At 36.5% G+C, this 27,621-nt stretch overlaps 1 protein-coding gene across 3 annotated transcripts in view; it reads left to right on the top strand.

The window, feature by feature from the left end:
* The window catches only part of LOC143247736 (gamma-aminobutyric acid receptor subunit pi-like), a 61,344-nt gene that overhangs the window by 14,117 nt on the left and 19,606 nt on the right, over window positions 1-27,621 (top strand). Inside the window, exons 1-7 of one of the 3 annotated variants that reach the window (XM_076496159.1) lie at window positions 6,405-6,724; window positions 9,941-10,038; window positions 11,737-11,810; window positions 12,637-12,704; window positions 15,032-15,264; window positions 20,055-20,137; window positions 23,694-23,855. In XM_076496159.1, coding sequence (XP_076352274.1) covers window positions 9,956-10,038; window positions 11,737-11,810; window positions 12,637-12,704; window positions 15,032-15,264; window positions 20,055-20,137; window positions 23,694-23,855 — 703 coding nt within the window. In that variant the 5' untranslated portion in view covers window positions 6,405-6,724; window positions 9,941-9,955. Of the gene's footprint in view, window positions 1-6,395; window positions 6,725-9,940; window positions 10,039-11,736; window positions 11,811-12,636; window positions 12,705-15,031; window positions 15,265-20,054; window positions 20,138-23,693; window positions 23,856-27,621 lie in introns of those variants that run through there. The other 2 variants (XM_076496160.1, XM_076496161.1) reach the window with 2 other exon arrangements.

Here is a 27,621-nt window from a genome sequence, read left to right as displayed (position 1 = left end):
GCCATTATCTACTTTTAGAATTTTGATGTTGTTGTCTTGTTTTAGATTGTTTATAGAATTAATATCTTTCCATATGAGGTTGTATTTCAGTTTTCTGTGAAATTATGTTCATAGTTTTGTGTGAAAATTCCTTTAAAAGGTTCTTTAAGATACTGTTTTGAGGTGTTTCGGAGAAATAGATGCTTTCAGTTCTACCTGGAAAGCTGGTTGTTGGTTGTCGATGGAATTGTTGTTGAAGTTGTCTTCTTTTTGGTTGTTGTTTTCTATTGTTTTGTTGGTATTTCAGTTTGTGTAAATTGGATCACTAGCTAGGTCTTCCAGTCAGGTTTTCATTTCGATAGATGTAATATTTCTAGGTACACATCCTCAGCAACAACTTAGCAACCCTTATAGAATTCACCACCATAAAACTACCTACAAATAAATGGCCTAAATATTGGGAATCCCGTGTCACCAGTTCTAACCAACATTTTATGACACAGATTGAATCACAAGCGATCAGTTCAGCCTTACACCCACCACTATACTGGTACAGATAACACACTTAGTTTTTTCAATCACATTAACTCGATACATCCCAACATTAAGTTCACCCGTGAACAGGGAAAATACTAAAAAAAATATTATTTCTTAACCTCGGGATCACTAGAACTGATACACAATTCAAAACAGAAATCCACAGAAAAATCACCCATACTGGATAATACATTCCCCTGGGACTCAGCACATGAAACAAAACAAAAACTTAACATATTAATAAACCAAATAAACACAGCCACAAAACTATGTTTACCAGATAGAATTAACGATGAATTGGACAAAATAAAACAATACTTCATCAACATCAGTAAGTTTCATCAAAAAACAGTGGAAAATATTATACACACACACCTAGACCAAGAACAAACAAACAATAATAAATCCCAAGATACAACAAACTACAGAACCTTACACTGCTGTACACCATATGTTCCTGATATCGGTGAAAAAATAACCAACATTTGGAAAAAAACTTATAACACAACATTCCAGTAAACACCAAATTTATTCAAAAACCAGGTACAAAACTAAAGTCTATACTATGTAAAAACTACACTGACAAACACCACACCAACATTATTTATAAAATACAATGTGATAACTGCCACAACTTCTATATTGGAGAAACAAGTAGAAAAATGGAAATTAAATTCAAAGAACATAAAAAGTCACCTTCACACGTTTTCGAACACTGCAAATCAAATAAACACAGCATAACCATAGAAAACACTCAGTAGGGAAACAAATATAAACAAACATAAAATCAAAGAAGCCCTACTTATACAACAACTAAAACCAAAATTAAACCAATATATAGGAACACGTTTATACCTATATTAATTAATAACTTAACATCAACCTGCAACGCCTTCTACAATCTTTACCTGTTTATACTCTCGTCTAGGGGCGTAGTACTTGGGATGGGGTATATATCCCCCTTCATTTTAGGTGGGGGGTATGGTGCATACAATCGTCCCCCCCTTACAGTTTGGTCTGTTGAATTGTTTTATTGCATCACAGGCCTACAAATTGTGTGTTTGTTCTTGTGATTCTCGTGTTGTTACCAATCGAATTACATAATTAGGCCTAGATGTAGGCTTTTTCAGTAGCCGAAATGTACATATTTAATATAGACATGTTTCTAAGCTTTTCGATCTAGTTCGTAAGTATCAGTCAGTAGGCCTAAATATACATGCAAGGCTTGCAAGCACTATCACAGAATCTACCTACGTCTTGTACATAGTGTAAAATTAAGTAAAATTTTCATCACAACGGATTGAATAGAGCATGAAATTCGAAAATATTACTCCCAAGTGTAAACTCCTGTGATCTAGATCTGGCAGGCCATTTGTAGCTTGTAGCTTGTAGCTGTATCAATCTTATGTGTATATTATGCGGTTTTCCTACGCCATTTGTTCTTATGCATGTCTAGCCGGTTTTATTGTCGAACGCCTTACTCTCCTTGGCTGCCGAAGCCACTGACCATAGTGTACGTTTAGTGTACAGTTAACGATAGGTTCGGGCCGCTTGGATCCAGACGCGCCCTACATCACCCCCTTCCGCTCCCTTTAGTCTGAGCCTCGATTTTACAACAGGACTCATTAGACCTGTGTTTGTGTCCCTCATTAGTCCATGAAATTTCAGATTATCACCGCCCTCTAATAAAGTGCTGGTGCTTTATGGTAAAAGAACAATATGTTCTCTTATCATAGATAGTAAAAATATTGTATTTTCTTGTATAATTAGAACACAAAAGGAGATATTACAAAGCCTGAAGCCTCTACTTGAATTGTATTGCTAGTTTTTGTTTAGGTGTTTTTATCTAATAGACGTGCTTATAGACATTATATCACAACGTGTTTGCTTTTTGATGAGCTTTAACAGGAATATAATATATTTGTGATTGTTTAAGTATTTTTCGAGAAATTTGCAATTACTTGTGTTGTAACTAGCACACATTATTGTCCCACGATGTCCAGCCGGTCAGTCAGCTCGGTAGTCACTGTGAGGTTCGCGCGTTCAACTTAAATACATTGTACAGTTCAGTCCAACTTCCATTCTGTTCTATCTTCGTTCGTTGTACGTTAGAGTTTTTTCAATAAAGACTGTATTTTAGCCTGTTGAGTCATCTGGGAAACAGATTCTAATTATGACAAGCAAGCGTCTGAAACTTTCTGATATTAGACAGTTCTACAAGCCAGTTACTAGTACTACTAGTGACAATGCAGATATAGATAATCCAACAACCTCAAGCAAAGGAATAGAAACTTGTTATACAGAGGAAATACCATGTTCATCAGAGGATAAGTCTGAAAAGGAATATCAACTTCCAGGGCAAGTGGTTTGATGAGTTCCCATGGCTGCACTTCAACAATCAGACTCAAAAAGTCATATGCTTTCATTGTGCCAAGGCGGAAAATAGAGGCCTTTTTACAGGGAAATTGGAGAGGCCAGTGGAGTATACCTTCATATCCACCGGTTTTTGCAACTGGAAAAAGGCAAAACACAAATTCAACGAACACCAATCCTCCTCTCAGCACAGATTCGCTATATCTGCAGAAGGTTCACTTGATGTAACTCCAGTGACTATTCAGCTACATGATGGAAAAAAGAAGCAGCATGAAGAATACAAAATAAGTCTAGCCATAATATTCAGAAGTTTACGTTTCTTACTGTGTCAAGGTTTAGCATTACGTGGACATACTGATACGGAGGGGGAACTTCCTGCAGTTAATGAAGCTCCTGGAAGAGGAAGATCCTCAGTTGACGGCCTACTTGTCAAAGAAAACCACATTCACATCACCCCAAGCTCAGAATGAAATAATGAAGATGTTCAGCCATTAAATACTGAGGAACATAGCACACAAAATGCAGCAAAGTAAAATATTTGCATTAATGGTTGATGGCACTCAAGATGTTACAGGTTCCGAACAGGAAGCAATATGTATACGATATGTAGATGAGAACCTTGACGTCCATGACACATTTCTTGGTTTGTACATTGTTTCCAAAACAACTAGTGAAACAATATCCTCGACCATACTTGATGTACTGACTAGACTCAATTTACCACTGTCAGGATTAAGAGCACAAACTTATGATGGAACCGCTAACATGAGTGGTGCGTACAGTGGATGCCAGGCAAAAATAAAAGAGAAGCAACCGTCAGCATTCCTTTTTCACTGTGGAGCACACAAGGCTAATTTAATAATGCAACATGCAGTCGAAGCTTGTGAATGTGTTCGAGATTCTATCCAGTGGGTACATGAACTTGGTGTCTTGCTTCAGGGGTCAGGCAAATACAAGACAATCTTTGAAAATATTGTATCGTCAGACAGCCACAATGGTCCAGTTAAATACATCCGCCCACTGTGTCTAACACGCTGGTTGTGCCGCCTATCTGCGATTATATGTGCTAATGATCACTACAGGGGTATTGTTTATTCTTTGTCTGAATTAGCAAATGAAAAATCAGATGTATCAGTGAAAGCACGATATCTGCTGGACAGATTTGACAAAGGAAAGACAGTTTTAGGATTGTTGATGGCTCAGCATCCATTAGCTGCATTAGAGGAACTAAACCGTGCACTCCAAACCATATCAACGACAGTATCTGGCATGATTGAAGCATCTGCAATGACAGTTGAGCAACTGCGGGTATTGCGAACAGAGGAAAATTACAACAAGATATTTGATGAAGCTGAGAAAAAGTTAACTTCCCTAGATCTGGTGCCTATTGAACTACCATGCATTCGCAGACCCCCCAGAAGGATCACAGGTGATGGCTCAGCACACCATTCTGCAACAGCTAGAGATTACTACAGAAGCCAATATTTTGAATTTGTGGATACAGTCATAGAACATCAGACAACAATGACTTGAGGCAATATCTGGCACTTGAGAACATGATCACATCTGGCAAGATTGACAACTCGGTTATAAACTTCTATCCACAAATATCTGCACAACGGCTCGAGTTTCAGTTGCCCATGTTCAAAGGAACAACAAAAGCAGTATCTCTGAAAGGTGAGAAGGATACTTACTGTAAAATGCATGAAACAAGCCAGCAGATGTTTAGTGAAGTGTTTCTTCTCATGAAAATTTTGCTTGTATGTCCAGTATCCAGCTGCGAATGTGAACACAGCTTTTCTGCATTAAGACGATTGAAGACGTGGTTAAGGTCAACTATGTCTTAGTGCTGCCTCAACCATGTGGCAGTTTGTTACACTCACAAAGATGAGGTCGACAAGATAAATATAGAAGAGCTTATGAAAGAATTCATAAACAGATCATAACAAAGGAAACCTACGTTTGGGAACATGTAGACTAGAGGACTAAATGAATCTTACTTCAATGAAAAGTATGAATAATTATGTGCTACATTGTATTGATGTGTAATTTTCAAGAGTTCGCAAAGACATTTTAATTATTTTTATCAAACAACATGAACAGTTTTTCAGTAGATATGAACTTATCAAGGGTAATTACTAATTCTATTAATATTTGAAAACGTAATTCATGCAATGAAAGTTATTAGTAACCTTGTCAAGTATAATGGTCATCTTTTATACTGTGCAGTGTGCAGGAATAAATTCATGTAGCAGTTAATTTGTGACACATTTGTTATTATTCTATTAACATTTTGAAAACTGTTTACAACACCTCACTTATACAAACCTACATGGAAACTTTGAAGTATCGTGGTAACAAGATAACTCTGTGACTGCATGTTTACAGCTTTCAGGTTCACGTAATCAGAGATTACCAATTTGTAAATTAAACAGTTCACATAAGTGGTTACAAAAATCATTCCACCCCCCATCGGGTTTAAAAAATCTACGCCCCTGCTCTCGTCTCTGAGACATGTCTCCGGCGAAGGCCAGTTTCAAACTCTTTATTAACCTGAAGATGACCTAGGAAGGTCGAAACGTTGTTCTCTCCTTATCAATAAAAGTGTTAATACCCATACCAGTCGTTCTAAGATACAAAAAATAAAGTTAATTTGTCAAATGGTTTTCTTTTCTGTACATAGATGGCGAGACCACCTAATTAGGCTGAAGTAACAAGTGTATTTGGTTGGGTTTTTTTCTGCAACACAATCAATGTAACAGCTAGAAAGCACTATTTGATAGTCTCTCGTTTAGAGTTGGAGATGATAAGAAATTTCAATACATATTTTGTAAGTACTGTGTAAATCCAGTATGAAAAAAATGCAATTTGCATGTATTTTTAACTCTCTGATTTTAGGCTTAGTTTCACAACCGTTGAAGTCTCATCTAAGAAATGAAATACTAGTCCGTTCATTGCCATCGGATTTGAGGGATCTGGATCAGATCAACTAATAGATGTTAAATTTGAGGCATCTGGATCAGATCAACTGATAGATGTTAAATTTGAGAGATCTGGATCAGATCAACTAATAGATGTTAAATTTGAAGGATCTGGATCAGATCAACTAATATATGTTAAATTCTCTGTTGAATATTTTTATCGTAACAATTCTTATTATTTATTTATAAATATTACAGCAATTTTATAGCGAGACAACTTGTGAGAAATGTAATATTAATACTACTCAGTCAAATCGGTCAATGTTTGTATATGCATACACCTATTAACAAAAACCACGTGCTCGTTTACAATAATGACACCTATGTATCACCACTCACATAATAGCAAGTGATCGGGCTGATGTATTATTTATTGATTCAGGGGGAGTCCGTTCATCAATAGAGTATATTGTTATTGTGTATTTATTGGTCGTTAGTGTTAAATTTAATGTTTAAAAGCTATTTTGTTACACAGCTTATGCTATCATATATAAAAATATCGACGTCTCTACAATTTTCTACAGTGGCACTTTATTCAGTGCCAGCTGTTAATCCTCCAAAGCGCATGTCACTTAAAATGATCGACTTGTTGAATTTTTGTTCCACTAGCGAGTTTTATGTTTTCAGTATTTGTCAGCTTTCTTGTAGGTGGTTCCCAACATCGTAACTGATCTGTTAATGTCTCTCTTTAATATATGTATTGATTGATGAATAAATCAAGAGTATTATTTTCCCCAACATATTTTACGTGATAAAACGTAACCTACGAAACTTCTAGGAAGACAAGAGACCCATTTTATAACTAGGAATAACTGAGTAGAAAATCCAGGATCCACTCTGAGGTAAAGTCGTAGGTAAGTGTATTTAGATAGTGAAAGAGGGAACAATGGAGAACAGAGATAGAGTATGTCGTTTATGTAGTGGAAAAGGGAACAATGGAGAAGACAGTGATAGAATATATTGTTTATGTAGTGAAAGAGGGAACAATGGTGAACAGAGAGATAGAGTATATTGTTTATGTTGTGAAAGAGGGAACAATGGTGAACAGAGACATAGAGTATGTCGTTTATGTAGTGAAAGAGGGAACAATGGTGAACAGAGACATAGAGTATGTCGTTTATGTAGTGAAAGAGGGATATATAGTTTATCATTTATGTGATGAAAGAGGGGACAAGGGATAAAAAGGCTCTTTACTTACCGTAAGAGGATGTTAATATATTTGTTGTTTTTTACAAAGACAGAACAATGGTAAATTAAGGATCAGAATATATGCTGCCGGTTGTTTAGGAAGGTTGTGACATACTGTTGTTTATCTGTGCTATTCTGTGGGGTGTTTAGGAAGGTTGTGACATACTGTTGTTTATCTGTGCTATGCTGTGGGTTGTATATGAAGGTTGTGACATACTGTTGTTTATCTGTGCTATTCTGTGGGGTGTTTAGGAAGGTTGTGACATACTGTTGTTTATCTGTGCTATTCTGTGGGGTGTTTAGGAAGGTTGTGACATACTGTTGTTTATCTGTGCTATGCTGTGGGTTGTATATGAAGGTTGTGACATACTGTTGTTTATCTGTGCTATGCTGTGGGTTGTATATGAAGGTTGTGACATACTGTTGTTTATCTGTGCTATTCTGTGGGGTGTTTAGGAAGGTTGTGACATACTGTTGTTTATCTGTGCTATTCTGTGGGGTGTTTAGGAAGGTTGTGACATACTGTTGTTATATCTGTGCTATGCTGTGGGTTGTATATGAAGGTTGTGACATACTGTTGTTTATCTGTGCTATTCTGTGGGGTGTTTAGGAAGGTTGTGACATACTGTTGTTTATCTGTGCTATTCTGTGGGGTGTTTAGGAGGGTTGTGACATATTGTTGTTTATCTGTGCTATGCTGTGGGTTGTATATGAAGGTTGTGACATACTGTTGTTTATCTGTGCTATTCTGTGGGGTGTTTAGGAAGGTTTGACATACTGTTGTTTATCTGTGCTGGAGAGAAAGGTACTGATAATTACGAGAGAGTCAAAGTGAAAAATGTGTTAACATTTCAAAAGATAGATAGAACATGGAAGTGTTAAGATGATGGATAAACAACAAATCAGAGAAAAGAGTGAAGAAATTATAGTGTGAAACAAAAGATTGGAAAGACAGAATAAGCACTCTAGTTTAAAGCGGAAGGAACAGTAGTGAATGTGAAATCGAAGAATCCTCAAATTATGTATAAAAAGTAAAGAAAGTTCGAGCTTCATTTGAATTATTTTGTGAAGGAAACGAGGCTGGTTTCGAACTACACGTTTAAAATTTCAAAATACCTTTGATAAGATAGGAAGGGACCGGCATGGGCAGGTCGTTAAGGCGCTCGAATTATGATCTGATAGTCGCGGGTTCGAATCCCTCTTTCCCACCAAGCATGCTCGTTCTTTCAGTCGTGGAAGAGTTATAATCTTACAGTCAATCCCACTTTTCGTTGATAAAGAGTAGCCCAAGAGTTGGCGGTAGGTGATGATGACTAGGTGCTTTCCCTCTAGTCTTACACTGCTAAATTAGGGACGGCTAGCGCAGATAGCCCTTGAGTAGCTGTGATCAAAATTTGAAACAAACAGACAAAAATAAATAAGATAGGAAGATTAGGAAAGTGGAAGACATATTTGTAGATCTATTAGGAAAGTGGTACTGGAAGGCATATTTGTAGATCTGTTGAGGAACATATGGGTAGGGTATGATGGTGGAATATTGTAGAAAACACTAAGTTAAAATTACACGAAGCTTAAAAATATATCACTCGTTGTTCTTTAATCTGTTTCTTAATTCCAGTTATGCTACGCAACATATGTTTTTAGGCCTAAGAACCAAATAATATTTGATTAACGATAAATCTACTTAAAATTCTTATATTTTATCGGAAATATGAAATGAAGATATACACATAATGTTTTAAAGGACCATAAAATAGAAGTATATTTAATTTTTTCACATTTTCTAATTGTTAACAGCTTAGTGTTAAGCCTAAACTTGAAACAATGTTTACAAGACCACGAAACAGAAGTGTTTTCACCTATTTTCACATTTTCTAATTGTAAACAGCTTATTGTTAAGCCTAAACTTGAAACACAATGTTTACAAGACCACGAAACAGAAGCGTTTTTCACCTTTTTTTACATGTTCCGAATCGTAAACAGGTTAGTGTTAAGCCTAAACGTTAAATACAATGTTTTCAAAACCACGTAACATAAGTATATTGTGTTTTGTTCACATGTCCTAAATATTAACAGCTTATCGTTAAGTTTGGACTTTAAACGTAATGTTAACAGTTTCTCAAACAGAATATTTTTCTCAACTTATTTACATGTTCTGAATCTTAAAGGACTCATTGTTAAGCCTTAACTTAAAATGCAATGTTTACAGGACCATCAAACAGAAGTGTTTCAACTTTTTTACGTGTTCTAAACTATAAACAACTTATAATTAAGCCTAAACTTGTGCGTACTTGTGGTCTTTAAAATAATTGGTTCTTTCTTTACGTTTTTCCCCCCAGTGGCTCAGCGGTATGTCTGCGGAGTTACAACGGGTTTCAATACCCGTGGTGTAGCTTTGTGCTTAATTCAAAACAACAACATCTTTGCATATATCATAAAATTGCTACGCCTACAATGACTAGGTTTCTCTTCGTCAGGTGTGCTTCAATAAAGATGAGTTATATATTTTAAGATGATTAAGCCGAGCCAACTAGAAAGAAAACTGGAGAACAGAATAAATTTTAAATTTACCACAATTTATCACTCACTGAAATTGATTTGACGGTTTTCGTATGATATTCAAGACTTATCTGAGCCATATTAGATCTTACGACGAGTATAATAATACATTTCGAATATTTTTAAGGAAAAAGAAAAAAAAGACGTTAACTGAAAAGAAAGTAGAGACGTTGTAACGCTATATAGACCATCCAATAAACTCAACTTTATTCTCTTTAGCTTTATACATATGTTATAATGTCTATCAATATTCAACGACTTACGCCAGATGTTCTTTCTCTAAAACTTACCAGTTTTTAATTTGGTTATGTTTGCAAAACCAGCGAAGACAACAAACCATGGGCCTCTTGAATGTTTTGGTCGTTTCTATCTTGACCTGTCTGAAGATATATTGGTCTTGTGGCGATGAAATAGAAATAAGGTAATTACTTAAATGTTCTTGTTTTATTATTTGTCATGTAATCATTTTTACTTCTCTTGTAAGTTAATAACATTAATGAAAAAAATATTAATGAACATAGAAAATAAGTACTGAAAGAGAAACGTTCGCGTAACGTTATACTATCAACTAATTTTTCTCTAATTGGACAAAAATTGATCATATGACCTATCACGTGATTGATTGAATTGTATAAATGCATATATTTGTGCATGTCATTTTTATTTCTCCGTGGACTTCAAAAGGGCGTGACATTGGCGCGTGACATGTGTCAGGGTTTATTATCAAACATTACTTTGACTAGTTGTGCAGAGACATCTGTCGACATGGTCTAATAGTTACAGTAATATACCGAAATCAGAAATCAGTTGTTCCCAATATGTGTGCCATATTGGGCCTTTAAAGTCTGATCTGTGGTCCGCCCTATGATCAGATGATTCAAAAGTAGGCTTAGCTGTATTAGAGGACTGATGCGTTCTTTAACAACATCGAAACCGGTCTTTGGTTTGTGTGGTCATTATCTCAAGGAGTCCAGTGTGGAAAATAACATGGGACTACTAGAATCCTTTCGATAGACAAGACAACAGATGTTATCCTGTGACTCTAATTCGACTGTCTCATGTCAAACATGTTAAAGAACTGTGATATTGTGAGCAAGAACCACTTTGATAACTGCTTATCTGAAATTCACACAAGCAAACATAGCTTTATCTAGCAATTCTTAGAGCACATATTATGCACCAGTAATTACTGGTATTCTGCGATATGGGTCTATGATCGCAGTTCTGTCTTACTTGTGTTGGCGATAGGTTAAAACTAAGAGAAAGAAATGACGTTAATTAATTAACTTTTTCTGTTATTCCAATATTTGCAAAGTTTAAAACAGCTAGAAGAGGTGTAATGGTGTGGGTAATACAAATGAAATTCAGGTTATTATATAAGCGGAAAAATTTCAAACCCACTGTTTTAAGTATGTGGGTAAAGGGAGCTATAAATGTTAATCATAGTGCAATACACGGAACTTAGTAATAATATTATTTCTAAGCTTTATGGCATAAAAGCCACTATTTGAAATGAATGCTAATGTTTTCTTTCCTTATAATTCGGTAGCCATATTAACAGTACAAATATAACTTTGCAGGTATAAAATGGAAAGTTAAAATGATTAATTGAAAATATTTGTCATTTGATAAATATATATTAAATACATTAATATATTAACTGTCTTAAAATATGGTATATTTTTGATTTTTTTTTCTTTTCGCACGTACATTTAAACTTTCAAAAATATTTTAATTCAACTTGACCGAACATTTTTTATCAGAAAATTTCAACTTCACAATTGAAATAAACTAAATAGATAAATATAAAATATGAAAATCTTTTGAATTATCTATTATTATACAAAATCTACTTAACATAAATATTTGTTAAAATGCTCTATTAATTACTATGACACTTAAGTATGCCATTAAAAAGTATTGTTGGTAAGTGCAATGTTAAGCCTGAATTTAAATGTAACCTAACTTTATCCTAAAATAGGGTTAACGTTTGCTCTCGTGACACTTCATCAACGCGATGTGTTATTAATAATAAATATTTATTTATTTATACAGTAAATATCAGTTAATATTTGCATAGGCAAGCATCAAATTAGTTTTAAAATTCTTTTTCTTATAGATGTGACAATAGTAACACCTCGAAAAATATTTTTCCAGACACATATCTGTCATGTGAACCTCCGCCTGTTCTTGGTAAGAATTAAAATATAATCAAATTTTTTTGTAGTACCTTTTTTTTTCACCAGTCGAAGAAGCAACATTTTTTAATTTTTTTTTTAGTTATGATACACTTTAGCAAGAAGTAGGTGGCTTGTAGCATAGTTCAGTCCTGAAATTAATATTTTAATATAAAATATGGATTGTATGATTTTGTTTAAAACGTATAAGGATAAAGCTGATAACATCAATTCATACCAGCTTTAAAAACTTGTATATCTTTTTCTAGCTGTGTATGTTATTGCTATAACTTAATTGGTGGAATGTTTCGTGCGGGTTCAAGACAGGTGTCAAATCAGTGACCACGTGATCCATTTATTCTATTTTTATTTGATAAAGTAGCCTCGTTTTACACGAATAAAAACTAAACGTTAAACATTTTTAAAGGTTCAACTACAGGTGATTATGTTTATTATTTAATATGTTCAACCACAGCTGATTACCACTGAACACTAATATGTTCAATCATAAACACGAAACATGAGCCCCAAATCTTCACATGCTGATACTTAAATACACTTTAAATTTCTGAGACAATAAGACTAAACTGTTTTACACCATAATGTATCTCTCGGTATGAGACACTTTATAGTTGCGTTTGAAATATACGCTCAGTGCTTTTTACTCTGGTAGTGTAAGACTGTCATCTCTGTTGTAGCACACTCACAAGCTTAGTAAATAAAACTGGTGATTACACGAGTTACTTGTTTGAGTCGTGTTTTTCTCTAGAATCAACATTAACCGTCTTGTTTCACATACGTTTTTTTTTAATATTTCTTTGTTACTTGGAATTTTTTTCCAGACAAGCCGACCAAAGTCTATGTCTCTCTACAAATCCTTGAAATAGATGGAATATCAGAACATCAAATGGTATTTTATCGATTAATTCTATTATGATATTGATATATAGATGCTCCCCATAAAGAGAGAAATTATACTGTTTATGATACGTCAGTTTTGTGTGTGTGTGTGTATATATATATAAAACACTTTCACAACGCCTCACAGTTTGCTCTTTGGCCTAATTTAAAAACCAATAAATAATACAATTTTTGTTTTGAGTATTTTCTGAGTGACAATTGCATGGTTTTCCTCTAATCTTTCTGATTTCTTGTTTTCAGTCATGGGTTTCCCTTAGCTTGGCTTTCTGAACTGTTCGATTTCCACATCTCTAATTTCCCAACTTTGATAACTGCTTGTTCCAGCTGTGATTTTTCAGTTGTCTTATTACAGACTTCCCAGTTTTCCTGATTTGATCAAGCATTCGACTGTCTTGGTTTCGTTTGTTTTTTGTTTCTTTTTGAATTTCGCGCAAAGCTACATCAGGGCTATCTGCGCTAGCCGTTCCTAATTTAGCAGCATAAAACTAGAAGGAAAGCGGCTAGTCATCACCACCCACCGCCAACTCTTGGGCTACTCTTTTACCAACGAATAGTGGGATTGGCCGTAACATTATAACGCCCCCACGGCTGAAAGGGTGACTAGGTTTGGTGTGACGGGGATTCGAACCCGCGACCCTCAGAGTACGAGTCGAACGCCTTAACAAACCTGACCATGCCGGGCCTGTTTTGGTTTGAAGACCGAACTTTATCTAGTCCTGTTCCAATGTCGTTGACAGATGTTCTAAAATTATTTATGACTGTTTTGAACCAACACCCAATAAAACTCTTTAGCATAAAGTTACGTTGTTTAATGTCGTGGTATAAACTAAGAACTTCCGTCGCGATCCAGCCCGGCACGGCCACGTGGTTCAGGCACTCGACTCGTAATCTGAGGGTCATGGGTTCGAATCTCCTTCACACCAAACATGCTCACCCTTCCAGCTCTGAGGGCTTTATAATGCAACAGTCAATCCTACTATTCGTTGGTAAAAGAATAGCCCAAGAGTTGGCTGTGGGTGGTGATGACTAGCTGCCTTTCTTCTAGTCTTACACTGGTAAATTAGGGACGGCTAGCGCAGATAGCTCTCGTGTAGCTTTGCGCAAAATTCGTAAAAGAAAACAAACTATCCGCACCGTTCTGTCTTGTTAGTTTGTGAGATTACACTAAGGGCTGAGTGTGCTGTAAACAATCTATTATTTTCGCTTTAGAAAACAGAGCTAACAGATTTTAACGAACGACACTTAGAAGTTCGTTTGTGGCATAGAAGGATAAAGTAACAAATTGACGAGTGTTATCAAAATGCACCATTTAATATAACTTATTGGGGTACAAAATTAAAGCTAATTCCAAACTCTACCGAAAGGGCATTATTATAGCACGCGCAACCGCGAGACTGTGTCATTTTTTTTATCAGGTTGGATTAGATCACCATCTGCAATCTTCGTGCACGTGGTATCGAATGTCATGATGTCTTATAGTTTTTGTGTCCTTTATTCTACTTTAATGATAAACAGGTTATCTGGTCCTCATTGTTATGACCGTGTAATAAACCTTGAACCACGTATTAAAGTTTTTACTGTGTGAAAGTTGTAGTGTAACCAAGATATGTGCTTGGCTTTGGCTTTAATTGTCCCCCACTGGTACAGCAACAAGTCTACAGATTCACAACGCTAAAATCGGGGGTTCGATTTTCCTCGGTGGACTCAGCAAATAGCCCGATATGGCTTTGTTATAAGAAAAAAACATACACACACTAATTGGCTCCATATAACCCATAGGAGAAAATAACAATAGAACTTGAATGACTGTTTACTTTCAACGATTCACGCTTTAAACATCTGTTTAAAATTATGCAGCATCGGATTCGCATGTTTCTAAACAATGATTTATACGTTTCGTTTTGAGTCACTGAAGGACGCGTTTAGAGATCGCTGTATATATATTTATGACTCGTATTTAGAGCTCACTGAATGACACAGTTCGGACGTGTGTTAAGGACTATCTTTGACACATTTAGGACGCGAGTTTGGAGCTAATAACTCGTTAATCGTTGGTAATTACTATTTTGACATTCTCGACTTTCTTTCAGTTTTAACCAACTTTACGACAGAATGTGTTGTGCGTCAGTGTCTAATTAAGAATATTAAAGTATATTAAACAACATTCAAGCATACATGCTTGTATTGAAACCTATCATTAATTACTGTACGAAAAGTGTATTGTAAGTATAGTGTCACTGTGTGATTTATGTGCTGCGTACTATACGGTAGTAACGGCTGTAATGGACCAGTGTTACGTCATCTACCTTCACGCAGGAGTTCCGCATGCACGCTTACCTTGTGATAGCGTGGAAGGACCGACGTCTGGATCTGGAAAAGCTGATAAGTGGAGATGAGCAGTTCAGAACTTTCCCGTGCGGGGCCGAGAAGTTTCTATGGAAACCAGACATTGTATTTCATAACAGCAAGCACGTGCTCTTCTTTAGTGAAACTGTGCCTAACTCTCGCACTAAAGTGCTGCGTGACGGGTCCATCTACTACTACGCCAGGTGTGTATGAATCTGATGATGGCTAGGGATGGAGTGAGTATGGTCCATCTACCACTATACCAGGTGTGTATGAATCTGATAATGGCTAGGGATGTAGTGAGTATGATCCATCTACCACTATACCAGGTGTGTATGAATCTGATGATGGCTAGGGATGTAGTGAGTATGGTCCATCTACCACTATACCAGGTGTGTATGAATCTGATAATGGCTAGGGATGTAGTGAGTATGATCCATCTACCACTATACCAGGTGTGTATGAATCTGATGATGGCTAGGGATGTAGTGAGTATGATCCATCTACAACTATACCAGGTGTGTATGAATCTGATGATGGCTAGGGATGTAGTGAGTATGGTCCATCTACCACTATACCAGGTGTGTATGAATCTGATGATGGCTAGGGATGTAGTGAGTATGATCCATCTACCACTATACCAGGTGTGTATGAATCTGATGATGGCTAGGGATGTAGTGAGTATGATCCATCTACCACTACACCAGGTGTGTATGAATCTGATGATGGCTAGGGATGTAGTGAGTATGGTCCATCTACCACTATACCAGGTGTGTATGAATCTGATGATGGCTAGGGATGTAGTGAGTATGATCCATCTACCACTATACCAGGTGTGTATGAATCTGATGATGGCTAGGGATGTAGTGAGTATGGTCCATCTACCACTATACCAGGTGTGTATGAATCTGATGATGGCTAGGAATGTAGTGAGTATGGTCCATCTACCACTATACCAGGTGTGTATGAATCTGATGATGGCTAGGGATGTAGTGAGTATGGTCCATCTACCACTATACCAGGTGTGTATGAATCTGATGATGGCTAGGGATGTAGTGAGTATGGTCCATCTACCACTATACCAGGTGTGTATGAATCTGATGATGGCTAGGGATATAGTGAGTATGGTCCATCTACCACTACACCAGGTGTGTATGAATCTGATGATGGCTAGGGATATAGTGAGTATGGTCCATCTACCACTACACCAGGTGTGTATGAATCTGATGATGGCTAGGGATATAGTGAGTATGGTCCATCTACCACTACACCAGGTGTGTATGAATCTGATGATGGCTAGGGATGGAGTGAGTATGGTCCATCTACCACTATACCAGGTGTGTATGAATCTGATGATGGCTAGGGATGTAGTGAGTATGATTCATCTACCATCATACCAGGTATGTATGAATCTGTGATGGAGTTGGAGGTATGTGGTCCATATATAATTTTCTCATGCTGTTTACCTACTTTATTAATATAGAAATATAAGGCCGTTTGTCCAGTTTTTTGTTATTTAAAATAAGGTAGTGTACACCTCCATTTGTTAGTTATCAAGTACTGGTAGAGTACGGTGCTGTAGTACGGATACGTACTGTCAGTAGACATTTGTATCTTTATGAACGTGTGTTACATCTAACGCTATAACTTTGGAAACTGTACTGAATTAGAGAACTTTAATTTAAAATTGTGGTATTACCACACTGATGACCTCTATCTGCACTTTCACAAACTAATAATATCACTGCCTCTTTTACCTAAGATTGAATTATGTTATTTTACCTATCATTATTGTAATCCAACTGAATTCCATTGGTAACTTTTACAAGAAAATGCCCTCTGGTGCCGTCTGTTCAAAGACTATATATCTATTGTTGTGTTGTCTTTGAGAAAATTACCTTTATGAAATTGTTATTATATATGGTAGATATAATTTTCACATTCTCCTTGACGGTAACAGTCTATATGATACCACTTCACCATCATTGGTAACAGTCTATATGATACCACTTCACCATCAATGGTAACTGTCATCTGATGTTTTTATTATCTCATCCGTAATGTTACCAAAAATAAAATATCTGATCGTAGGTTTAAATGTTTAAATGTGTACTTAGTAACTAATAAGCTTGTATGCACTCATCAGCCACGAGATGGCGACATTGGTCTCCTCTCATTACATCACTGGCCGTATTTATTTCTTCCATGTATTTGTGCAAGACTACAAAAGAGCTATCTTCACCATCTGTTCCCAGTCTTGAACTGATGGATTAGAGGAACATGGGCTATTCAAAAGCACCCACCAACATATCTCTGGTCATTCTCGTCGAATAGTGGAATTTCATCAGCACTTGTACTCCAAAGCTCAGAGCACGATTTCAGCATGAACGGTATACAAATCATGGGCCCTCAGGTTCACATTCTGACTTGCTTTCCACTAGGTCACATTCGCTCTTACTGACTGTAGTTATTCTTGCGTCTTATGGGTGTAAAGAGATGTTACAGGTGTTAAAGGTGTGCTTTTATTGATTTCATTCTTAGACTTTCCCGTTCGGACAGTGGAAAGTTAAGAGATGCACAACACTAAAATCCGGGATTCGATTTCCAGCGGTAAACACAGCTAGTAACCCAATGTGTAGATTCGTGCTTAATTGCACACGATGGAATATCCATTAGCTGATTGTATTATCTTCTTTAACTCACGATTTTCAGAAATAACAAATATTTTGATAAATAGCTTCGTTTGGAGAACTTTTAAATCTATTTAATATATTTTGATACCAAAGGGTTGGCTTTTGTCAAATGTGCTCATAAATAATGATAGCTTACTACGTCATCTAGACAAGAAAATACCCGTATGTTTCTTTAAAGGAAAGTGCAATTTTTATTTGTACATTTGTTTGTTTTAGAGAAGTCATACTGAGCTATCTATTGTGTACATCGTGAAGAATCAAACCTCGGATTTTAGCGCTGTTAGTTTAAAACGTACTGCTATCCCACCGGGGAGAAATATTCGATATGTAGTTTATAGTAAGTGAAATTGAATGATTTTTTTTTTTTTTAACTGGACAGTATGTTATTTTGAGAAGAAGGATCTCCTCTGATAGGATAAGTCTATGGGCTCACGAGCTAAGAAGCGAGTTTTGACAGTTTGTTGCATAGCTTTGTACTTCATAAATTTAGTGATGCTATGTTTCTTCTTCCAAAGCATATAAAACTCCAGTTGTCCCGGTCCTCACTTAGTGTATAAAGTATATAAAACTTCAGTTGTCCCGGTCCTCACTTAGTGTATAAAGTATATAAAACTTCAGTTGTCCCGGTCCTCACTTAGTGTATAAAGTATATAAAACTTCAGTTTCCCGGTCCTCACTTAGTGTATAAAGTATATAAAACTTCAGTTGTCCCGGTCCTCACTTAGTGTATAAAGTATATAAAACAACAGTTGTCCCGGTCCTCACTTAGTGTATAAAGTATATAAAACTTCAGTTGTCCCGGTCCTCACTTAGTGTATAAAGTATATAAAACTCCAGTTGTCCCGGTCCTCACTTAGTGTATAAAGTATATAAAACTTCAGTTGTCCCGGTCCTCACTTAGTGTATAAAGTATATAAAACTTCAGTTGTCCCGGTCCTCACTTAGTGTATAAAGTATATAAAACTTCAGTTGTCCCGGTCCTCACTTAGTGTATAAAGTATATAAAACAACAGTTGTCCCGGTCCTCACTTAGTGTATAAAGTATATAAAACTTCAGTTGTCCCGGTCCTCACTTAGTGTATAAAGTATATAAAACTTCAGTTGTCCCGGTCCTCACTTAGTGTATAAAGTATATAAACCTTCAGTTGCCCCGGTCCTCACTTAGTGTATAAAGTATATAAAACTCCAGTTGTCCCGGTCCTCACTTAGTGTATAAAGTATATAAAACTCCAGTTGCCCCGGTCCTCACTTAGTGTATAAAGTATATAAAACTTCAGTTGTCCCGGTCCTCACTTAGTGTATAAAGTATATAAAACTTCAGTTGTCCCGGTCCTCACTTAGTGTATAAAGTATATAAAACTTCAGTTTCCCGGTCCTCACTTAGTGTATAAAGTATATAAAACTTCAGTTGTCCCGGTCCTCACTTAGTGTATAAAGTATATAAAACAACAGTTGTCCCGGTCCTCACTTAGTGTATAAAGTATATAAAACTTCAGTTGTCCCGGTCCTCACTTAGTGTATAAAGTATATAAAACTCCAGTTGTCCCGGTCCTCACTTAGTGTATAAAGTATATAAAACTTCAGTTGTCCCGGTCCTCACTTAGTGTATAAAGTATATAAAACTTCAGTTGTCCCGGTCCTCACTTAGTGTATAAAGTATATAAAACAACAGTTGTCCCGGTCCTCACTTAGTGTATAAAGTATATAAAACTTCAGTTGTCCCGGTCCTCACTTAGTGTATAAAGTATATAAAACTTCAGTTGTCCCGGTCCTCACTTAGTGTATAAAGTATATAAACCTTCAGTTGCCCCGGTCCTCACTTAGTGTATAAAGTATATAAAACTCCAGTTGTCCCGGTCCTCACTTAGTGTATAAAGTATATAAAACTCCAGTTGCCCCGGTCCTCACTTAGTGTATAAAGTATATAAAACTTCAGTTGTCCCGGTCCTCACTTAGTGTATAAAGTATATAAAACTTCAGTTGTCCCGGTCCTCACTTAGTGTATAAAGTATATAAAACTACAGTTGCCCCGGTCCTCATTTAGTGTATAAAGTATATAAAACTACAGTTGTCCCGGTCCTCACTTAGTGTATAAAGTATATAAAACTTCAGTTGTCCCGGTCCTCACTTAGTGTATAAAGTATATAAAACTTCAGTTGTCCCGGTCCTCACTTAGTGTATAAAGTATATAAAACTACAGTTGCCCCGGTCCTCATTTAGTGTATAAAGTATATAAAACTACAGTTGTCCCGGTCCTCACTTAGTGTATAAAATTGTTAAGGTTTTCGACTTTCTTCTAGGTACTTAGTCCAAGTGGGATGCCTAATGGAACTACATAGATATCCACTGGACACTCAACATTGTAACTTCCAGATGTCTTTAAGTAAGTTGACTATATTATGATTTATTTCACCTCTTAATTAGACATTAGAAGTTACATGTCGCCCTAAAGAAGTGGCCATCATTTCGTTTGTGAGCTATCCAGGTTAAAAATATATAAAATTTTATATTGTATTTTGGTCATCTCTAGTGCATCCTGTAGGGATTTAGACATTTTGATAACAAAGTTGAAACAGAAACTGTTCTTGTCCTACTAATCCTCGTGAAGTTCCAATGGCGAAACGTTGGACGAAAGAAAAAAAATTGTCTTATAAACATGTAGTGTATAATTTCTTTCTGACTACCAACATATAAGAATATTCTTTGATAGATTGTTTAAACAGAGTATTCATGATGAACTGCGATGGACATTCGAAACGTCATCCTCAGCACTTGTGTCTCTCTAACAGTTGGTATTATTACGCCATCGATGTCTAAAGTAGACGACGGTTAAAATGTTTTTATTGTGTTCATTATAAAGTTACAAAATATTAACAAAGGAAACATTTCTATCTCTCCTGTGTTCGTTCAGTTTTACTGATGTAATGATCGGTTTATTGTTGTGTATCAGAGAGTTTCCATACCACCAGTAAAATAGCACCTGGCGATAGATAGGGTATCTTTTCACAATATTTATTTGAGCACCGTACCCACTATGTTCAACCTTTAATATATCTTACATATTTCAACGTAGTGTATTGTGTGTTATAGCGAAGTGTAATATGATTATACTGCTGTTAAGTCGTTCAACAAACCTTAAGTCTTCGAAGATACATAACGCTCTGAACTAGTGTTATAGTTTACACGAGCAGGGCGTGCACCATAATTTGTTTTTAATTTTACGAACATTATTAATCAGAATGTTTAATATGTCTGTTGTTGTTTTTATATTTCATTACTTTGTTTTATTATGAAGATTACTTGGCGTTGTTAGCTTACTACATAAATTTAAGACCACCCCAAGCGTCCTAAGCTGGCCATATCTTGTGAAATATTAATGTGTTTACGGCCGAAAACACCGCTAATAACGACTGTACTCAACCAATAGAACAGAGCTTTATAATCCTGATAGGTAACAACCTAAACACGGTGTATTTAATTGGGTCTAATTGTTACAGTGTTGACTTTTACTTTTGACCTAAGTAATTAGCTTGTTCTGACAGCAAGTTAATATTAAAAGTGTCGTGTCGTATAATATAATATAATACCACAGTTTACTACGAAATTAGTCAATTACAGACTCACAGACATTTTTATTATACTATCAGATACATATCTTTTATCTCGAGGCTTGCTTCCACGAAACGTTAACCATAAAGACTGCCTCTTTGTTTTACGTTCACCATGTAATAGTGCGTTAAGCCCGAGGGCTTATAATGATAAAAATCGGGTTTCGATACCCGTGATGGGTAACTCATATAATGTTTGTTGTTGTTTTTTGTCAAAATTAAAATAATATAAATCTTTACCTCCCGAAATAACGTCTGTGTGTAACTAGGTACTTTATAAAACAATAACAGTAACATATTCAGATTACATCTGCTGAGTCCATCGAGGGTACTCGAACCCTGCGTTGTGAGTCTGTAGACTTATGGTCATCCCGGCGAATAACAAGTTGAGGTGCGAGTTAATTAGGGACAGCAGTTGTAACCAGACTGTGAATATAGTTTTGGAGATGTATTACTTGCTTGAAGAATGCATATCGATATGTCATGGTGTTCTGTGTGTTTCTTACAGCAAAGCTACATCGGGCTATCTGCCAACTTTTAAAATAACAGTAAAGGACTATTTATGTAAGTTCCAACGTTTCGTTCGTTTTACCCCGTCAAGCAAAATATTGATGTTCTTCAATTTAGTTAATTAATTTAAAACTTTGATTAATTATATAAGCTTGAAATTTCAGTGAAGTTAGGACTAACTGTTACAAAGTTTAACATGGATTAAAACCACCCCTACTAATCAGAATTTACCTTCAATATTTATAATTTGAACGCGTAAGTTTAACACGCTAAATACATCAATAAGACTGACATGTGTTCCGGGTTCGGCTACTAGTTTTGTAATTACTCTATCTGTCTGACAGAAATGTCACTAACAGCAAACTTGTTCTCTCTACTCATACAGAGACACCTACTGTTGTCGTAACTCGAACCAATATTTACATTGTGAACACGTAAACAAGCTGAAATTAATACACGTTTAATTGTTGACACGTAGACACGCTGAAATTAATACACGTTTTATTGTTGACACGTAGACACGCTGAAATTAATACACGTTTTATTGTTGACATGTAAACTCACTGAAATTAATACACGTTTTATTGTTGACACGTAGACTCACTGAAATTAATACACGTTTTATTGTTGACACGTAGACTCACTGAAATTAATACACGTTTTATTGTTGACACGTAGACTCACTGAAATTAATACACGTTTTATTGTTGACACGTAGACTCACTGAAATTAATACACGTTTTATTGTTTTTTTCCTAGTCCACAACAAGTATGGTTTGGTGTATTCCACCTAAAACGTTTATAAGAATACTAAATAAGATATGTAATACGGGTATTGAACTGTATATACGATACCCCATAAGTAATACGGGTATTGAACTGTATATTTCCTTTTCTTATATTTTATATACGGTAAAAGACATGGTGATTCTGGTGTGAATGATATTATTATTACCCTTTATGTAGCCTCCTGGTGCTCTCTTGACACATGAACTCAAGACAGAACCACGTGACATGAAACCACACAACCCTCCACGATAGCGGAAATTCAACACAAGAGACTGACCAGTGACAACAGGTAACTAAACACAAGCGACTGAGACTGACCAGTGACAACAGGTATCTAAACACAAGCGACTGAGACTGACCAGTGACAACAGGTAACTAAACACAAGCGACTGAGACTGACCAGTGACAACAGGTATCTAAACACAAGCGACTGAGACTGACCAGTGACAACAGGTAACTGAACACAAGCGACTGAGACTGACCAGTGACAACAGGTAACTGAACACAAGCGACTGAGACTGACCAGTGACAACAGGTATCTAAACACAAGCGACTGAGACTGACCAGTGACAACAGGTAACTGAACACAAGCGATTGAGACTGACCAGTGACAATAGGTAACTAAACACTAGTAAGTCATCCGCGTACCCTAACTGATTCTTTATTGTAAAGACCCGAACACGTGGACATGAAACGTCGTGGTTGATGTCAGGCGCAAAGATGTAAGCTGTCTGTGTTCTGGCTGTCACAGGTATCGAAACCAGGATGTTCGTGCCTGTAGACTTAACATTGAACAAATAGTTAGCAGTATCAAATAAAAACGAACATGCCAAGTGACCAATCTTTCCTTCTGAGTACAGGTGTAAGAAAGGACACATTTTAATTGTGGTTCTCTTAGCACTAGATGGCAGGTGTAAGAAAGGACACATTTTAATTGTGGTTCTCTTTGCACTAGATTGCAGGTGTAAGAAAGAACACATTTTAATTGTGGTTCTCTTAGCACTGGAATTCTTCCTTCTTTTTTTTAACTAGTTGCTTCCCCAGATTTTAAAGTCGCCCTACACTGGATGGGGGAAGACGATAGTCCCTACAAAACCCTCGCAGGAAGTATTTTGCTGTTCCAAAAAATACGACCCCTCAAATTTGTTATGCTTCCACCAGTAACGAAAAAATCCAAGGATATGTGGAGCACTGGTGAGTATGAACATCCAAACGTGTCATTAAAGCTAAATTAATTCCGCATTATCATAAGGTCATTTTAACAACCAATTACAGTTGGGAAAAAAGACAGTATTTCTCTGTTGACAACAGATCCAAAACTTACTAAATCTAATTATCTGTAACTCATGTGTAGAATACGTTTTGTTTTTTTTTACCAGTTATATTACCATAGACTCTTTTACTAGAGGATTTGAAATAAAGTAAGACAAGCACGTCTGTTCCAGAAATAAACACTGGATGTTAAGTAAGAGTTTGTGATTTATTTCTGAAATACAAGAAAAAAAACCAAAATTATACAACTGTGATGTGCAACAACTAAAGTGTTCTGGTAACTCACGTGTCAGGTACACAACAACTAAAGTGTTCTGGTAACTCACGTGTCAGGTACACAACAACTAAAGTGTTCTGGTAACTCACGTGTCAGGTACACAACAACTAGTGTTCTGGTAAATCACTTGTCAGGTACACAACAACTAAACTATTCTGGTAAATCACGTGTCAGGTACACAACAACTAAACTATTCTGGTAAATCACGTGTCAGGTACACAACAACTAAAGTGTTCTGGTAAATCACGTGTCAAGTACACAACAACTAAAGTGTTCTGGTAACTCACGTGTCAGGTACACAACAACTAAAGTGTTCTGGTAAATCACGTGTCAGGTATAAAACAACTAAACTATTCTGGTAAATCACGTGTCAGGTACACAACAACTAAAGTGTTCTGGTAACTCACGTGTCAGGTACACAACAACTAGTGTTCTGGTAAATCACGTGTCAGGTATAAAACAACTAAAGTGTTCTGGTAAATCACGTGTCAGGTATAAAACAACTAAACTATTCTGGTAAATCACGTGTCAGGTACACAACAACTAAAGTGTTCTGGTAACTCACGTGTCAGGTACACAACAACTAGTGTTCTGGTAAATCACGTGTCAGGTACACAACAACTAAAGTGTTCTGGTAAATCACGTGTCAGGTACACAACAACTAAAGTGTTCTGGTAAATCACGTGTCAGGTACACAACAACTAAACTATTCTGGTAAATCACTTGTCAGGTACACAACAACTAAACTATTCTGGTAAATCACGTGTCAGGTACACAACAACTAAACTATTCTGGTAAATCACGTGTCAGGTACACAACAACTAAAGTGTTCTGGTAAATCACGGGTCAGGTATAAAACAACTAAAGTGTTCTGGTAAATCACGTGTCAGGTACACAACAACTAAACTATTCTGGTAAATCACGTGTCAGGTACACAACAACTAAACTATTCTGGTAAATCACGTGTCAGGTGCACAACAACTAAAGTGTTCTGGTAACTCACGTGTCAGGTACACAACAACTAAAGTGTTCTGGTAACTCACGTGTCAGGTACACAACAACTAAACTATTCTGGTAAATCACGTGTCAGGTACACAACAACTAAACTATTCTGGTAAATCACGTGTCAGGTACACAACAACTAAACTATTCTGGTAAATCACGTGTCAGGTGCACAACAACTAAAGTGTTCTGGTAAATCACGTGTCAGGTACACAACAACTAAAGTGTTCTGGTAAATCACGTGTCAGGTATAAAACAACTAAACTATTCTGGTAAATCACGTGTCAGGTGCACAACAACTAAAGTGTTCTGGTAACTCACGTGTCAGGTACACAACAACTAAACTATTCTGGTAAATCACGTGTCAGGTACACAACAACTAAACTATTCTGGTAAATCACGTGTCAGGTACACAACAACTAAACTATTCTGGTAAATCACGTGTCAGGTGCACAACAACTAAAGTGTTCTGGTAAATCACGTGTCAGGTGCACAACAACTAAAGTGTTCTGGTAACTCACGTGTCAGGTACACAACAACTAAAGTGTTCTGGTAAATCACGTGTCAGGTATAAAACAACTAAACTATTCTGGTAAATCACGTGTCAGGTACACAACAACTAAAGTGTTCTGGTAACTCACGTGTCAGGTACACAACAACTAGTGTTCTGGTAAATCACGTGTCAGGTATAAAACAACTAAAGTGTTCTGGTAAATCACGTGTCAGGTATAAAACAACTAAACTATTCTGGTAAATCACGTGTCAGGTACACAACAACTAAAGTGTTCTGGTAACTCACGTGTCAGGTACACAACAACTAAAGTGTTCTGGTAAATCACGTGTCAGGTACACAACAACTAAAGTGTTCTGGTAAATCACGTGTCAGGTACACAACAACTAAAGTGTTCTGGTAAATCACGTGTCAGGTACACAACAACTAAAGTGTTCTGGTAAATCACGTGTCAGGTACACAACAACTAGTGTTCTGGTAAATCACTTGTCAGGTACACAACAACTAAACTATTCTGGTAAATCACGTGTCAGGTACACAACAACTAAAGTGTTCTGGTAAATCACGTGTCAGGTACACAACAACTAGTGTTCTGGTAAATCACGTGTCAGGTACACAACAACTAAAGTGTTCTGGTAAATCACGTGTCAGGTATAAAACAACTAAAGTGTTCTGGTAAATCACGTGTCAGGTACACAACAACTAAACTATTCTGGTAAATCACGTGTCAGGTACACAACAACTAAACTATTCTGGTAAATCACGTGTCAGGTACACAACAACTAAACTATTCTGGTAAATCACGTGTCAGGTGCACAACAACTAAAGTGTTCTGGTAACTCACGTGTCAGGTACACAACAACTAAAGTGTTCTGGTAAATCACGTGTCAGGTATAAAACAACTAAAGTGTTCTGGTAAATCACGTGTCAGGTACACAACAACTAAAGTGTTCTGGTAAATCACGTGTCAGGTACACAACAACTAGTGTTCTGGTAAATCACGTGTCAGGTATAAAACAACTAAAGTGTTCTGGTAAATCACGTGTCAGGTACACAACAACTAAACTATTCTGGTAAATCACGTGTCAGGTACACAACAACTAAACTATTCTGGTAAATCACTTGTCAGGTACACAACAACTAAAGTGTTCTGGTAAATCACGTGTCAGGTACACAACAACTAAACTATTCTGGTAAATCACTTGTCAGGTACACAACAACTAAACTATTCTGGTAAATCACTTGTCAGGTACACAACAACTAAAGTGTTCTGGTAAATCACGTGTCAGGTACACAACAACTAAAGTGTTCTGGTAAATCACGTGTCAGGTACACAACAACTAAAGTGTTCTGGTAAATCACGTGTCAGGTACACAACAACTAAACTATTCTGGTAAATCACGTGTCAGGTACACAACAACTAAACTATTCTGGTAAATCACGTGTCAGGTACACAACAACTAAACTATTCTGGTAAATCACGTGTCAGGTACACAACAACTAAACTATTCTGGTAAATCACGTGTCAGGTACACAACAACTAAACTATTCTGGTAAATCACTTGTCAGGTACACAACAACTAAACTATTCTGGTAAATCACGTGTCAGGTACACAACAACTAAAGTGTTCTGGTAAATCACGTGTCAGGTACACAACAACTAAAGTGTTCTGGTAAATCACGTGTCAGGTACACAACAACTAAAGTGTTCTGGTAACTCACGTGTCAGGTATAAAACAACTAAAGTGTTCTGGTAAATCACGTGTCAGGTATAAAACAACTAAAGTGTTCTGGTAAATCACGTGTCAGGTACACAACAACTAGTGTTCTGGTAAATCACGTGTCAGGTACACAACAACTAAAGTGTTCTGGTAAATCACGTGTCAGGTACACAACAA

The sequence above is a fragment of the Tachypleus tridentatus genome, chromosome 3 (genome assembly GCF_004210375.1).
Source record: "Tachypleus tridentatus isolate NWPU-2018 chromosome 3, ASM421037v1, whole genome shotgun sequence".
In the NCBI taxonomy this organism is placed as follows: Eukaryota; Metazoa; Arthropoda; class Merostomata; order Xiphosura; family Limulidae; genus Tachypleus; species Tachypleus tridentatus.
The sequence above is the reverse complement of the archived record's forward strand: the minus strand, read 5'-3'. Positions and strand labels throughout refer to the sequence as shown.